The sequence below is a fragment of the Pseudonaja textilis genome, chromosome 1, assembly GCF_049901715.1.
Source record: "Pseudonaja textilis isolate UNSWEBS1 chromosome 1, rPseTex1.2, whole genome shotgun sequence".
NCBI classification, from domain to species: Eukaryota; Metazoa; Chordata; class Lepidosauria; order Squamata; family Elapidae; genus Pseudonaja; species Pseudonaja textilis.
This window is the reverse complement of record NC_141990.1, coordinates 236713315-236728705: the sequence shown is the minus strand read 5'-3', so window position 1 is coordinate 236728705 and position 15391 is coordinate 236713315. Positions and strand designations below refer to the sequence as shown.

The 15391-nt window shown below is 37.1% G+C and overlaps 1 protein-coding gene across 1 annotated transcript in view; it reads left to right on the top strand.

The window, feature by feature from the left end:
• PTPRJ (protein tyrosine phosphatase receptor type J) overlaps positions 1-15391 on the top strand; it is a 104465-nt gene that overhangs the window by 59428 nt on the left and 29646 nt on the right. Inside the window, exons 2-8 of the mRNA XM_087920290.1 lie at positions 4690-4708; positions 5609-5827; positions 9677-9943; positions 10371-10637; positions 11500-11763; positions 13428-13691; positions 15058-15318. Coding sequence (XP_087776416.1) covers positions 4690-4708; positions 5609-5827; positions 9677-9943; positions 10371-10637; positions 11500-11763; positions 13428-13691; positions 15058-15318 — 1561 coding nt within the window. The remainder of the gene's footprint in view (positions 1-4689; positions 4709-5608; positions 5828-9676; positions 9944-10370; positions 10638-11499; positions 11764-13427; positions 13692-15057; positions 15319-15391) is intronic.

Sequence of the window (15391 nt, the reverse complement as noted above, 5' to 3'; positions counted from 1 at the left end):
ACCACCATAAATATTTGTCAGTTGCCAAGTGTCTGAACTTTGATCATGTGACCCTGGGTATGTACAACCATTGTAAATGTGAAAAAATGTGTTATAGGTTGCTTTTTCTAAGTGCTGCTGTAACTTTCAATAGTCACTAAATAAAAAGTTGAAGTCAAGAACTATTGTACTCTGCATTGCTTTAAAGACTTTGTTTATTTATTTATTTATTTTATTTATATTGCCGCCTATTCGCCCATGGTGACTCGAGGCGGTTTACAGAATGTAAAACCATATTTTATGGTCCTGAAATGTCTTACGTTGACAGGAGTATGTATATTTGGTTATGGAGAAAAGAAAGCTTGTGTTGAAGCTTAAACCAATCATCATGTTCTTCAAAAAGATGCATTAAAACTTCCCTGTGCAAATAAGTTAATAACTTACTAAATTTAGAAGAGATACCATAAACAAAGTAAGTTAATGCATATGTAAATGATACGTTATGCAATAAAAAGAATTACTACATAAAAGAGTTTTCTGGACAAAATGTTCTTCGGTTACAGTTTGGGAAGATAACATATAGCCTATGACAGCAGATAACCTTTTTAATCACTTTAAATGCTAGATGCTTGCAAATAGCAGTAAAAATACTGTCTTGCAACACTCTCTTTAACAATTATGAGGTTATGGAAAGCTACTGTGGGAAGGAAGATGTTGAGAAGGGAATTGTCCAGTGAAAATACACAAGCACAAAGCAGAATATCAGGAATACTTCGACTACTATAATATCAGATCTATTTTATCTCAGGTCCATACCCTTTCTATTGATTTCCCCCCTTCCACCCCTAATTAATTTACCAGTGTAGCCTAGATAAATTTCCTTATTAACCTTGTCTCTGGGGTAGAAGGCATTTTGTAAAGGAGGCAGTCATTCTTAGAAATGACAGCAAGTTCACAGTCACCTCACCCTTCCGCCCACAAGTCAGAGGTGACATTGTTTTGAAGTCACTGAAGTAGGAGTAACTGGAAAAGTACATGGTGGCTGTGTACGTACAACATGATAAAATGAAATTCAGTGCACGTTTTCTTCATATACCTAACGCGCTGTGCCACAAATAAGCACATATTATGACTTACAATAAGGACTAATTTACACAACATGATGAAGTAAAAGGCTGACCTTACAAAACACACAGAACCACAAACTACGCAATCCAGTTTATCCTGTGCAAATCCAGAATTGGCTCCCCCCTCACACACACACACACATTTCTGTATTGCTCTTTATATACAAAATACAGATAGTCTCAAGTTATGATTGTAATGGAGCCTGGGCTTTATGGTCACAAGTCATGATAGTCGTTCAGTGAAGAAGCCATGTGATCCTCTTGCATAATGGCCCCCACGCATGCACTCCCAATATATTAGTTAAGCAGAGCAAGGGGAGGGGAGACCCAAGGAGGCCAAACTTGCTTGCTTCAGGCCTTCCAAAACTTCCACTATCCCCTGAGGCACTCCATGCCTTACTTTCCACCCCTTAAGATCCTTGCAGGCCTTGGGCCTTCTTCCCCATCTCTGGGCCTGCAGACCAGAGGTGGTATTCAGCAGATTCTGACCTGTTCTGAAGAACAAGCAAATACCACCTCTGACTGGAGATTTTACAGTACCCTTCCCCTGCCACGCCCACCAAGCCACGCCCACAGAACCAATAATAAAAAATATTGAACTTCAACACTGCTGCAGACATTTGCTTCTCACTGGGCCATGCAGAGAGGCTCCTCTGGCTGTGTTGAAAGCAGGCTGAGGCTTGCAAGCTGCAATAGCCTCACAGGACTCTGTAGCCTCTGCAGCTGGCTTGAGGCTCCCTTAGGTGGCTGAGTTGGGAGCAGGACAAAGGCCTGTAGGGATCTGGTGAGGTAGTATGGGCAGCGGAAACAGGCATGGGGGAGCAGTGTTGCAGCATCCCAGTGATTGGTGCAATGTTGAATGACCATATGGGCACTATACTAGTCATAACTTTGAAACCAGATGATAAGTAGCTTGGGGGGGGCGTGTCTATCGTAATTTCAATTTGTCGCTAAGCGACTGGTTCTACCTGTATTAAAAGTGACTAATTAATAACTAAAAAAATGGTGCCAGGGGTATAGTTCCTATCCTTTCAAATACAGTGGTATTTAGGTATTCGTTGTTAATTGTTTCCCGGAGACACAATGAGCGCTGAAAGCGGCTGATACCAAACAAACCATGTGACTAATGCTTGACCTTGGGTAGTGAGTCACAAGGCAACTGATACCAACAAGTTTCTAGCTTGCATGTTGAGTATCAAAGAGTACCGGGATAAAATGTTTGCATCAAAATGCATTGAGGAACAAATTCAATGAGTTTTCAAAGCAGTTGAGTACTGAGGTACCACTGTATAATCACCTTTAAGAGAGCAAAATATTGTGCAAAAGTCAGGTATTTTAATTTAAAAACAACAAATCAATCAATTTAATTTAAAAACAACAAAGATTTTTTTAAAAAATCAACCTACCTGTAGGTGGCACTGACTTTTTCATTTATATAGACAAAGATTGGGTTTAACTTTCTGATATAGGCATAACTAACCCGCTTCTTAGCCAAATCATTGGATTATATCAGAAATCTAAAGGCTGATGAGAGCTGATAAGGAAGCATCTTTTTTCTTGACGCATAAAATGTGAAATTTTCTGATCCCTGGCAAAGTGATACAGTTTATTATATTAACATTCTTCTATTTGTTGCTTTAAAATGAAAAGCCAAGATAAAAGTGGTAAATTGAATGAGTAAATCAGTGGTTTCAAAATTCAAACCATGTGTATGAGGGATTTTGGAGTTGGAGATAAGATTTAACTTTGCAATGTTAATGCAGTAAATCCTAGAAGTTAATCAAAGTTGAATAAAATGCATTGCTGAATAGGAAAGAACGCAATGATGATCCCCCTTTAATGAAAGAGAAAGGCAATATAGAAATGTATCAATACTAAGTTTATTAATTTGTTTTCACTGCATTTATGGTTTTATTCTGACCTCTTGTGGTGTTCTATCAGTAATACATGTGATAATTTCCAGTGTCCTGTGTGCCTTGTGAAATATGAATGATACTATTAATATATTTGAATGTGCATGGATCATTCTCTTTAACACATTACCTCATGGAAGCAGGAACTAAATCAAATGTGAAAGTAATTTTTCAATAGCAAATACAGATTGGGGAAAAGCAGATTAATTGTGTTTTTAGAGACAATGTTCAGATAAGTTTAAGAATGTTAAAGCCCTTATATAAGGAACTCCTAGGCTTTCAATACTGCTGCAGAATCTACAATATTTCTGAGTTACAATTTATCTGAAGTAATAAAACTGCCAAATGCCCAATTTATATAAGACCAGAAACATGGACATTTTTATGTATTTGCGGTACTTTGCTTAGAGAGCTTATAAACTCTGAGTTTCATTATGAGGCCCTGAATGACCTTTGCTGGGCTGAGAATTGTAGGTGTCACTATACATAGTTGTGTATATTTAGTGTTATCAGGACCCAGACTATCGTTTATGAAGAAAGAGAAATGGAGAGCTATCTTTGCAGTTTAGATCAGGGATGTCAAATTCAAGGTCTGCAGGCTGGATCCAACCTACAGGGTGGTAAGATGTGGCCTGTTGGGCTGCTCTGGAAACAGTGAAGGACGGGCCCGTGGTACCAGCAAAAACTGAGCTCAGGAGGGCCGTGTGCAGCCCTCCCAAGCTTTCTTTTCACTGGCAGAGGGTTGCAGGAGGCCTTTGCAGCCCGAAATGGAACTCTGGAGCCCATTTTCGCTGGCACAGCGCTCGGTCCACCATAGGTGCCCCGACACAACTGACATCAAGCTGTCCACACCCAGCCCAGCCTTCTGAGGTCAAACACAGCCCCAATGCAGCCCTCAATGAAATTGAGTTTGACACCCCTGGTTTAGATCATACAGAGGCAAGTTTTATGTTCAATGTAAAGTGACTTCTTATTCTAGAATTTATGGCTAATATGTATTCCTACCACTTGATTATTACATGAAATTTTTATTTACAATACAGGTAGTTCTCACTAACTGACCACTTGTTCAGCTACTATTCAGTTACAATGGCCCTGAAAAAATAAGACTGATGACTGGTCCTTGAAGTTGCAGTGTCCCCATAGTTACATGATTGCAGTTTGACAACCCACATATATTTACTATGATTGCAGTGTCCTACAGTTGCGTAATCACCATTTGCAATGTTCCCTGATGGCTTTTAACAAAGAAAGTCACTGAGAAAACCAGTAGAAAGTCACAAGTCACAGTTGTGTGACATCACACTTAATGACCCACACTTATTTGTTTAATAACTACATGACTGGTATTGAAGTCATAAGTCAGGGCTTCCACATGACATCATGATTAACAATCACACTGTTTAGTGATAGAGTTGCTGGTCCCCATTGCAGTCAATAAGTGAGGATTATCTATACTGGATGGTTTCAGTTAACACTATTCAGTAATGTTCAACCATTTGATGGCATAGAATTAAATTTGACATTTGCAACTAATAATTTAACTGGATGTCACTCAAATGGAAACATATTACATTTGAATCTGAATTCCATTTAATACAACTAGTATTAGTGTAGTCCCTTGTATACAGATTCAAAATATTCTAACATTATGATTTCTTGTTTTACAGGTAAAACTCACTGCTGCATGTAAGTACTATGCTGTTATATATCTCACTTTCAGTATTATGCTTAAAGGTTTTCCCAGAATCAACACTGATGATTCTTATTTGTATAAATACTTAAAACCACATACTTCTATAAGGAATCTAGGAAAGATTGTTGTATTTAACCTATAATTTGAAATACATTGCTCTTCACCATAACAAGTTTATTAGATGTTGAAAGGGTCACATTATAAACTTCTTCTTATACAGGTATAGATGGTGACCAGGCTTATATAGTAAGCTAAGCTCTGATTAAGCATGTTTGTTAAAATAAACTGCAGATAGTTCTCAACTTACAACTGCAAGTGAGCCCAAAATTTATGTTTTGGGCAAGGCAGTTGTTAAGTGGGTTTTGCCCATTTTATATGTCATAAATATGTGCCAATTGCCAAGCATCTGAATATTTATTCTGTGAGCCTGGTGCTACTGCAATACATATGAAAATGATCATAAGTGACTTTCCAGTGCTTCAAACAGTCACCAAATAAGTGGTTGTAAATTGAGAACTACAGTTGATTGGGTTCACCTACACTAAATAAATCACATTTATGAATCTTGATACATTGGCTTTGTACTACCTAAACCAGTATTTTACTATTTGAAGCAGTGGAATATCCATGAGGGTGTAGCATAGCCTGTTCACTCACTCTTTGCATTATATCCTTATATCCTTTGCAAACTGTCTAATGAAAAACGCATTAACAGTCCATCAGTGCCTCCTAATCTTAACAGCAACATCCCTTGTGCAATTCATGATATCTGGAGCTTGTATAAATTATAAACTGTTTCCTCCCACCAGTTAATAAAGAATAATGTTGCACTATGTTACTAAGATCTGGTTATTTAAAAGTATCTTTTTCTTTTTCTTTCTTTTTCTGTGTAGGTGATTCCGAATGCAGTTCCTTAAACAACCTAACAGTAACAGACAGAACAATATGGATCCAGTTAAATAACAACTTTACAATAACAAATGTAACTTTTCAAAATAAATCAAAGGTGGATCTTTCCGAGAATAATTCACTATCTAACCTTTATCCTGGTATTCAGTATATTGTTCATTTCAATAATCCTAATGAAAGTTGCTGCAAATATATTTTTACAAGTAAGTAATGGATTAGAAATTCCACAAAATTAGTTTTCAAGATCATTCTGATAGGATTGTCATTGTTAAATTTTAAGATGAGATAAAAAATGTATAGTGGGTGATGGAAGTAAAATCCATCTAGTTCAGTTCCAAAGCTGGGAGAAAGAGGCTGAAAATAACACAGAGGCTGGAAAGAAAGATTCTGTGAACAGAACCACCAGGGTTTGTGGTTCTGGGGCAGCTGACCCAGAATCGCATACTATCAGACTTCCTTTGGCTATCTACGCAAAATTAAGACTTGCAAAGATACCAAATGTTTGATAAGTAGATATATTGTAGCAAAGTTCATGAAGCCATTGTGAAAGAATTCCAGGAACTAGTTTTTTTTTTTTTTCAGTGCAAGCCTTATTTATAATGCAGTCAAAGTTCAGATTTTTCTATCTTTTCCTCTACCAACATGTTTTAATCAGATAAGCCATTCTTTGGAGTCTTGGTGCTCTCAGAGAGCACCATGGGTTCCATTGTTCAAGCCTAAGCTACACATATTGTCTCCTACTGGGTGGGGAGAAACAATATCTACTTGTTTGATACTAGCTTGATCTAGTATCAGGCTATTTGCTTCTGACTGTGTGAGAAGTGATTCTCATAATTAACATTGGCCAAAGAAAGGTTTTGAATTAGCTGTTATGTTCTAGCACACAGCAAATCAGAATCCATCTACTTAAACAACTGCCGCCCACCTACAGTATCTGTTGATACAACCATTCATTAACTGTTTGTGTTCTAACTTCCAAGGATTTTGGTGTGTGAACTGTAGAGTTTTTATTGTCTATCCCCTAATAGTTTGGCTCAGAAACTTCTGCTGGCAGAAGAATCTCTCATCCTCTTCCCCTTAATAGCTCTTAATTCTGAGAGATGGGAGACTCTTCCAGAAGAGGCTCCATCTCTCAGAAACAGTTAAGTGGTGGTGAGTAAACCATTGGAAGACCTGATGGATCATCATGAAACAAATGTGTGGTTGTTAAGAGTTGACACCCATTTGATGACATATAATCAAACAAGCAATAGGGAACTGGAAGGTAAGGTGGAAAAACTGTTACAAAGTACCAACTCCCCTGTTAATCTAGTGGAAATTCCTAAACTAGATCTAAAGCTTCCTGTCTGTCACTCCAACCCATTATTAGTTTTATAGCATTTGTTAGTAAACTGGGGTAGGAATGGTAAAACTAACATTCTTTCAGACTCATAAATCTCTTCTATTTATTCTGTTAGGTCATTGTTTGTTGCATTGTTACTCAATGAATTTCCACCGAAAGAAATGAAAGCCAGCCTTTCTCTTGGCTCTCTCTGTTTTAGCAGTTTTCTAAATGTGATCTTAGAACTTGTTGTGAATCCATTAAAAAGGTTCTATTTGGAGCAATTGCAATGAATTCCTTCATTTCCTGATTCTCCCACCCTCTGGAGTGTGGTCTCCTCATTGAGGAACAACTATAAGGAGAACAGCTTGGGCAATCTCAAGTCCTTTCTCTGTCCAGAGTAGACAATCTCTTTGTAGGCTTCCTGTTTGTGGTTGCAAATATCAGCTCCATTTTCCACAGAACCATCTTCAGCCCACTATCTTCCCTGGAAGTCCAGAAGCAAATAGATTTTCCATTATTAAAGAAGGGGCAGATGGAAACCTCCCTTCCATTCAACAAGATCTTGCACAGGACAAAAAATGTGCAAGAATTTAAATCTTGATTTTATAGTAAATAGGGCTTGCATTTGATACATAGTAGTTGCTGGAATTTTATGATCATTTTTCAATATGTCATGGTAACATGAGCCTCATAGATTAATTTGTTAAATTTGTTTACTACATTCTGCTTCTAAAGTCTTAATATGGATGATAAAATGGCCATGCCATTTTAAAATTGTAATAATATTAAACATCCTTTTAATTGCCATACCTTAAAATGGTACCACAGTACTAGAAACAGTGAAAAAGAGAAGTAACAAATAGTAATCTGGGTTAGTAATAACATTATAAGATTTTAATACTATGATCAAAGAAAATTGTTTTCTCCATTGAGCTGCTTCAAGCATCCAGAGAGTGAGAGGTGCTTAGTCTCTGCTCAGATAGGCTGGACTTAATTACTAGGACGCTGTTACTCCTCCCTGGCTCCTCCCTAGTGTCACCCAGTTTTAGCTCAGCCTTTGGTTCGATAGGCAGTTTTCCTTGGCCGGAGCAGGAACAACTTTGAGGTTTGATTAGTTTGTCAAATATACTGATTTTCTCCTAAATTTCCTCAGCAAGATCCAACTGCAATTAGAGAGAGAAGCAGTAGGAACAATCCCGGATCGCCATCGGCATTCTGGCCCCATTCGCACCCATTAGGCAGAGGCTTAGTATCCTGCCATTCTAATTAGGCAATTGCACTAATTCAGAGGACGAGTTTTCCCCTGTGCTTCGCTCCAGCGATCCTCGGTGCCCCTTGCCATTGCATTTCCGAACGTTTTCGCGCTGTTTAAAACGAGTGTGTTTTTTCTCATACTTCGCCAGCGGCGATTCCTCCCCATGGAGAATGCAGGAGTGGGGGCGTTGGAGCCCTGATTCTCCCATACCCACCGCTCAATTGCGGGATAGTCATTTATTGAATTGGTTGGGTGACAAAGGTACTGCTGTGTTTGGCCCACGGATAAAGAGTTTTCTTAGGGGCGCCACAAATTTATATCCGCCAGTGATACATCGTTACCCGACCTGGGACCTTAACAAGGTACTCACAGCACTCATGAAGAGTCCATTTGAACCTCTGAAAACTACTAGTCTCCATTTTCTCACATACAAGGTATTTTTCTCATAGCTATAACATCAGCACGACTTATCTCAGAAATAGCAGCTTTATCGGCCCAAAAGGACCTCTGTATGTTCCATACTGACAAAGTGATTCTTCACCCAGACCCCACATTCACACCAAAAGTTAATTCTGCCTTCTACAGGGCACAAGAACTGGTCCTCCCAAACTTTTGCCCCAGGCCTTCTCAGGGCCTAGAGCATCAATGGCACTGACTAGATGTCTGCAGAGCTCTCCGTATGTACTTACATCGAACGACTCCTTTCAGGAAGACTGAAGCCCTTTTTGTATCTTTTTAGCCAACTACTCAGGGGCAGAAGGTCTCACCTTCAACTATAAGCAGGTGGCTGAAGGTCACGATAGCCAAGGCGTACGAGACTCAATCATTAACAGTGCCTAGAGGCATCACGGTGCATTCAACAAGGTGCGTGGCAACTTCAGCAGCCTGGGCCACGCAAGCTCCTATAGCAGAAATATGTAGAGTGGCAACATGGGTCTCCCCATTGTCTTTCATTAGGCATTACAAAATTGATGTATTTGCTTCTGCCGAAGCCTCCTTTGGTAGGAGGGTGTTACAATGAGTCCACTCGGACAGTGCAGGGGCTCCAACCCAGACGGAGACCCTCCCATAGGACAAGCCAAGCTTTAGTATGTCCCACTCTCTGGATGCTTAGAGCAACTCAGTGGAGAAGAGGTGTTGGTACTTACCTGATACGCCCGTTCTCAGTGAGCTGCAAGGAGCATCCAGCCCCACCGAATATCAGTCTGATGGGGTCCTGTTCCGGCCAATGACTAATCTGGATATACGTTTTTTTTAAAAATGAACAAACAAGCATGACAATAGAGAGGGTGGGGGTTGCATCACCTCATCTTTGCCAAAACTGGGGGATGCTAGGGAGGAGCCAGGGAGGAGTAACAGCATCCTAGTAATTAAGCCTGGCCTATCTGAGCAGAGACTAAGCACCTCCCACTCTCTGGATGCTCGTTGCAGCTCACTGAGAAGGGGCTAACGTCGCTTCTGTTTCTTAAGCAGAGCCAAGTCCCGTTCATAGTATTCATGCTGAAAATATCACCAACACAACATTGAACTTAAGTTGGAAAAATGATGATAAAAATGCATCCAGTTACACTTACCAAATAGTTGTTGATGGACCTGGTGATTTTGTTATTAAAAGTTCTAATAAATGGAGTGAGCTAATCAGTAACTTGCAACCTGGAACGTCATACAGATTTAAAATTTACCCAGAAGTAGATGGTGGTAAGACTAAAGGAAACCCAAATGAAACAGTTGTTCATACCAGTAAGTAAACTTATTTAAGTGAAGTTATTGTAATAATTAATGCTTATGGCTATCAAATGAGCTTCAATCATTATTATATCACTCTTCTTTATCACCATCTAAAACTAAATGTAAACTCTTTTTATGGAGATAAGAACATAAGTATATAATTAATTTTATTAATTCCAGATGTGCTTGGATTCTTGTTAACATTTTATGCACGACATCAATATATTTTTATTTTATTTACTTCTTGTGCCATATTCGTCATTGGACGTTGGCGACCTTGTTTTTATCAACAGCAGCATGAAAAAGTGCTGTTGAGTTTTGTCCAAACCAGTCCCTTGGATTTTGAAGCCATGATCGTCATCTTCTGCCTGGACCTTGTTTGTCTTCAATCTTTCCTTGGAGGATTAAAAGTAAAAAGTAATTTTATTTTTTTTCACAGAACCCAGTCCAGTTTCTGGTATCCATGCTAACCATCTCAATTCCACATCAATAATTCTGACTTGGAACAATGAAGATATAAATGCTTCTACCTATATTTACAAAATACTTAAGAAAGAATCTGATTTTCATAGTGATATGTTTTCTAATACTGGAAATATAACACTTAGTCATTTGCAACCTGGAACGTTATATAGCTTTGAAATAGCTGCACAAATAAATGGGACCAATATTACAGGAGACACACGAAAAATAAGTCTTCATACAAGTAAGTACATTAAATTAACAATGCAATTAGCTTGACTCTTACTTGGATGTTTTTATTTTGTTTAACTTTTCCATATGTTAAATCTAGGTTACAATATTTTGTGTTTTTTGATTAAACAAGCCCATTCCTTTCTTTCTTAAAACAAAAATACTCCATGTTTGGCATTATATTTATAAACATCAATGCCACAAAAGTGGATTTATCTTGGAGGAGTATCTTGTGCTTCTTACTGACTTGCCACATCAGGCCTAATCCTATCATAATAAATGTGGAATCTCAGGTATTTGGGTTGAGTGAGCTTAGAATTTTCTGTATGGTTGAGAATATTGTAGCACTAGGGTAGTAGTTATTTGAAAAATTATGTTTCAACTGACAAAAAAGATATGTTCTTTCTCATCTTTCTGTTCAGTGGCAGGAAACTGAAATAAAAATGAAATAAAATCGAGGCAAATACAATTGGAGGGTGCAGGTGGAGAATAAATGGGCAAATTATTATTCCATGTGTCTTTCACAGTTTATTTTACATATGGTTTTTGAAAACCTAAATAGAGTTTTGTATCTGCCAGTCTAATTGACAATTTGGTACATTAGGATTATATTCCTAATCCAAGATAGTTTGAAAGAAACAAAAAATTGTTTTACTTAAACTGAGCCAGCTTTTGAGTCAACACCCAAAGCATTAATATTATAACATAATAAGTTCCTAATTTGTCAAATAAAATTATTAACTAGAGACATACTGTATGTTGTGTGAATTAAAAAGTTGCATTTTACATATTGATTTTTAACCCCACAGAAAAAAATGCTAAATATTTAATCTTGATTATCATTCAGTATGTAAAAGCATTTTTCTCTTTAATAGAGCCCAGTCCAGTATATGATATTAAAGCTGAACATATCACTAATACATCCCTGGATTTAACATGGAAAAATAATGATACAAATTCATCAAGTTACACTTATCGAATACAGATTGATGGACCTGATCATTCTGATAATAAAACTTCTAATACTATCTATGTATCAATTATGTACTTGAAACCTGGAACATTATACAAGTTTAAAATATATGCACAACTCAATGGATCTACTGAAGGAGATCCTAATGGAATAAATGTTTATACAAGTAAGTTTATATTCCTTATCACCCATCCCCTCCCACTTGTGACTGTATGACTGTAACTTTGTCGCTTGTATCCTTACGATTTACATTCACTGTTTCCTAGATTTGTTTGCTTATTGTATCCTATGACTATTACTAAGTGTTGTATGTACCGTATGATTAATTCTTGATGAATGTATCTTTTTGTTTATGTACACTGAGAGCATTTGCACCAAGACAAATTCCTTGTGTGCCCAATCACACTTGGCCAATAAAGAATTCTATTCTATTCCGTTCTGTTCTGTTCTGTTCTGTTCTGTTCTACTCTACTCTACTCTACTCTACTCTACTCTACTCTATGTACATTAAAATAAGAGGTGTATATATTTCATTATTACATAAAACATTTATATAAAATATGCAATTAGGTGTGATTTTATTTGCATGTGTCCTTATAGGTAAGAATTATACATTTCTGATAAAGAGTTGAACAAAAGAGGATACCATGTAACTCTTTCCAGCATACTATACATGGAAAAGTATAAGTACAGGTAGTTATCGACTTAACAAAAGTTCACTTAGTGAAAGTTACAACAGCACTGAAAAAAGTGACTTATGACTGTTTTTCACACTTATTGCTATTGCAGCATCCCCATTGTCACATGATCAACATTCAGACATTTGGCAACTGGTCGCATTTATGACGGTTGCCATGTCCCAGAGTCACGTGATCACCTTTTGCTCTGACAAACAAAGTCAATGTGGAAACCAAATTCATTTAACAACCGTGTTACTAACTTGGCAACTGCAGTGATTCACTTAATAACTGTGGCAAGAAAAGTTGTAAAATGAGACAAAACTCACTTAACAAATGTTTCACTTAGCAATGTAAATTTTGGTTCCATTGCCAAGGACTACCTATATATTTTACTACATCTAAGGTATATAATTTGCACATTACCATAGTTGAATTTGGCAATATTTGCATTCCATCATTTTTCTTGTGAAATATTTTGAGATTTGGTTTATTGTATTGATTTATTAATTTCCTGTAAATTTGCAGGAAAAAGGTTTGATGAAAAATACAAGAATAAAAGGCCTGAAGAAATCAAAAGTTATTTTCTTTGCCCAGAAGATTAGAACAAATATGATTCTCTATTGTTGGCATTCCACACCTAGAAATTAACCTTTTCTAAAAAAAATGCTCTTGTTGTGACATCATTGCAAGAGGGCTTCTAAAATGGTCACAGTCTTTGTAGAGATACAGAATAAGCATTAGGGCATTGGGAATATAGAAATTAGTAAATATCTGGCTGATTTTTCAATGCACGTTTTTCGGGAGGCTGAAAAACGGGTCTTCTGTAAATGCTGAAATGGACCTGTTTTTTGGCCTCCCGAGGCTGCAAAGGCTTCCCTCAAACCTCCAGGAGGGCAAAAACGGCCTCAAACGGGCCGAAAATCAGCTGGGAGGTGTGCACATGTGCAGCGCAGGTAAGGGAGTAGAACGGCAGTGTTGCGCATGCATGTGGGGGGGGGCAGAGTGAATTGCATTGTGGGTGCCGGCACACGTGTGCTTTTGGCATACCACAATAAAAAGTTTCGCCATCACTGCCAAATAGCCTGTGTGCATCTATTACATGATATATTTTCATATTCACTAATTTAAATATCTTTTTCTCATTAAATAGAGCCCAGCCCAGTTTATGATATTAAAGCTGAAAACATCACTAATACATCCCTGGATTTAACATGGAAAAATAATGATACAAATGCATCAAATTACACCTACCGAATACATATTGATGGACCTTCTTCTTTTAACGTCCTTTCTAAATTGACATATGTGCTAATTTCTAACTTGGAACCTGGAAGATTTTATAAGTTTAAAATATTTGCACAAATCAATGGCAATGAAAATGAAGGAGACCCAAATGAAACAACAGTTTATACAAGTAAGTATATTAAATTATATTTTTTTCCTATGCATTATTTTTAAATGTACAGTATGGAGTTAAATCAAACAAAGTCTAACAAGCTGAAACAAATAATATTTTAGTGCAGTATTAACATATCATTAACAATGCTACTTGACATGTTACTATAATAATTTGGGATTAGAAATTATTTTATTTTTCTCTCATACATATCATCATGTGTAGTGTATTTTTATGTGATGAAAGTACAAATCTACCCATTACCTTAATCTCTCAGAAAACAGTTTATATCAGTAAACAAATAAAATAAGTTAATTCAATTAAGTGATATAAGTATGTTAATATAATGTTCAAAGAGTATTCTTTACATTTGCATTATGTTTTCAAGAAAACAAGATTGAATGAGATTGACTTTGATATTTGTAAAAAAAATTCAACAGCTGGAGCTTAAAAAATATTTTTTGCTCCAAAGTGGAAATCTGTTTTTCTTTTGTGCTTTCCACACAAAAACCAGTCATATTTCTGACTTTTTTCAGCACAAACATTAACGTAGTTTGATGGTGATAATACTTCTCCATGACTGAATTCTTTATTGGCCAAGTGTGATTGGACACACAAGGAATAAAAATGTTTATACCTGTCAGGAACAAATACTTGGAACAGGAGTTTAGTTCAAAATACCTCAACTTTATTCCATGCTATCTATTCACATATTTGATTTTCTGATGATCAAAACAAATAGCTAATTTCAATTATTAGCTATTATTTATTTTCTTTTCAACACATTCAATTCCAGCATTTAATTATGCCTTTTAGGTTCCAAAAGTCCAATAGTTATCCAAATTGATTTCCAAGCCTTTTTCGTGTTCAAGTATTTTCCTTTAAATTTTCGCCTCCAAATTAATCCATTAGAATAATTCAAGCCAATTTTATAAAATCCAATTCCTTCTCACTTTCTCTGGTCGCTGCTTCCCCACACTTTCCTCCAAATAGTCTTTTATTTTTTAATACCAGGTACCTTAGAGCCCATGTATTTTGCCTGGTTCACACTCCGCTTGCTTCTTCTCTGCTCCACACACAGTCTTAGTTTCCAGGACTGCTCTTCATCTGCGTGGTGGCCATTTTAGACCACTGCTACAGCTTGCCTTTGGAAGGGGTTTTTCCTGTCGTGGAGGGGAGTTCGGCTCCCTTCAACCCCCCAGGTGATTCCCCCTTTCTTCACCACCCCTTCAGGGTGGTTCTGGTCTCAATCAGGACCCTCCAGCAAGTTGGCTCAAGCGAAAATGCGCACGATCATGGATTCTGCTCTGATGACGAGCAAACTGGAGGTCTCGATATTTATTCAACATTTGTGCATCTAAGGCCTTTTTTTTCTTTTAAACAGGACCCAGTCCAGTGTATGATATTGAATTTGTAAATGTCACCACCACAACTCTGGAGATAAAGTGGAAAGATAATGATACAAATGCATCTAATTATACTTATCAAATATACATTAGTGGAACTAATTATTTTGAGAATAAAACTTCTAACACTCCGTATATGCATGTTGATGGCTTGGAACCAGGAACATTATATAAGTTTGAAATATATGCAGAAATTGATGGCAATAAGGGAGATCCAAAGGATACAAGTGTTTATACAAGTAAGTGTATTTAAATGATGTGACTGTACAGGAAGTCCTCAACTTATGATGAGTCCTAGGATAATGTATCAAT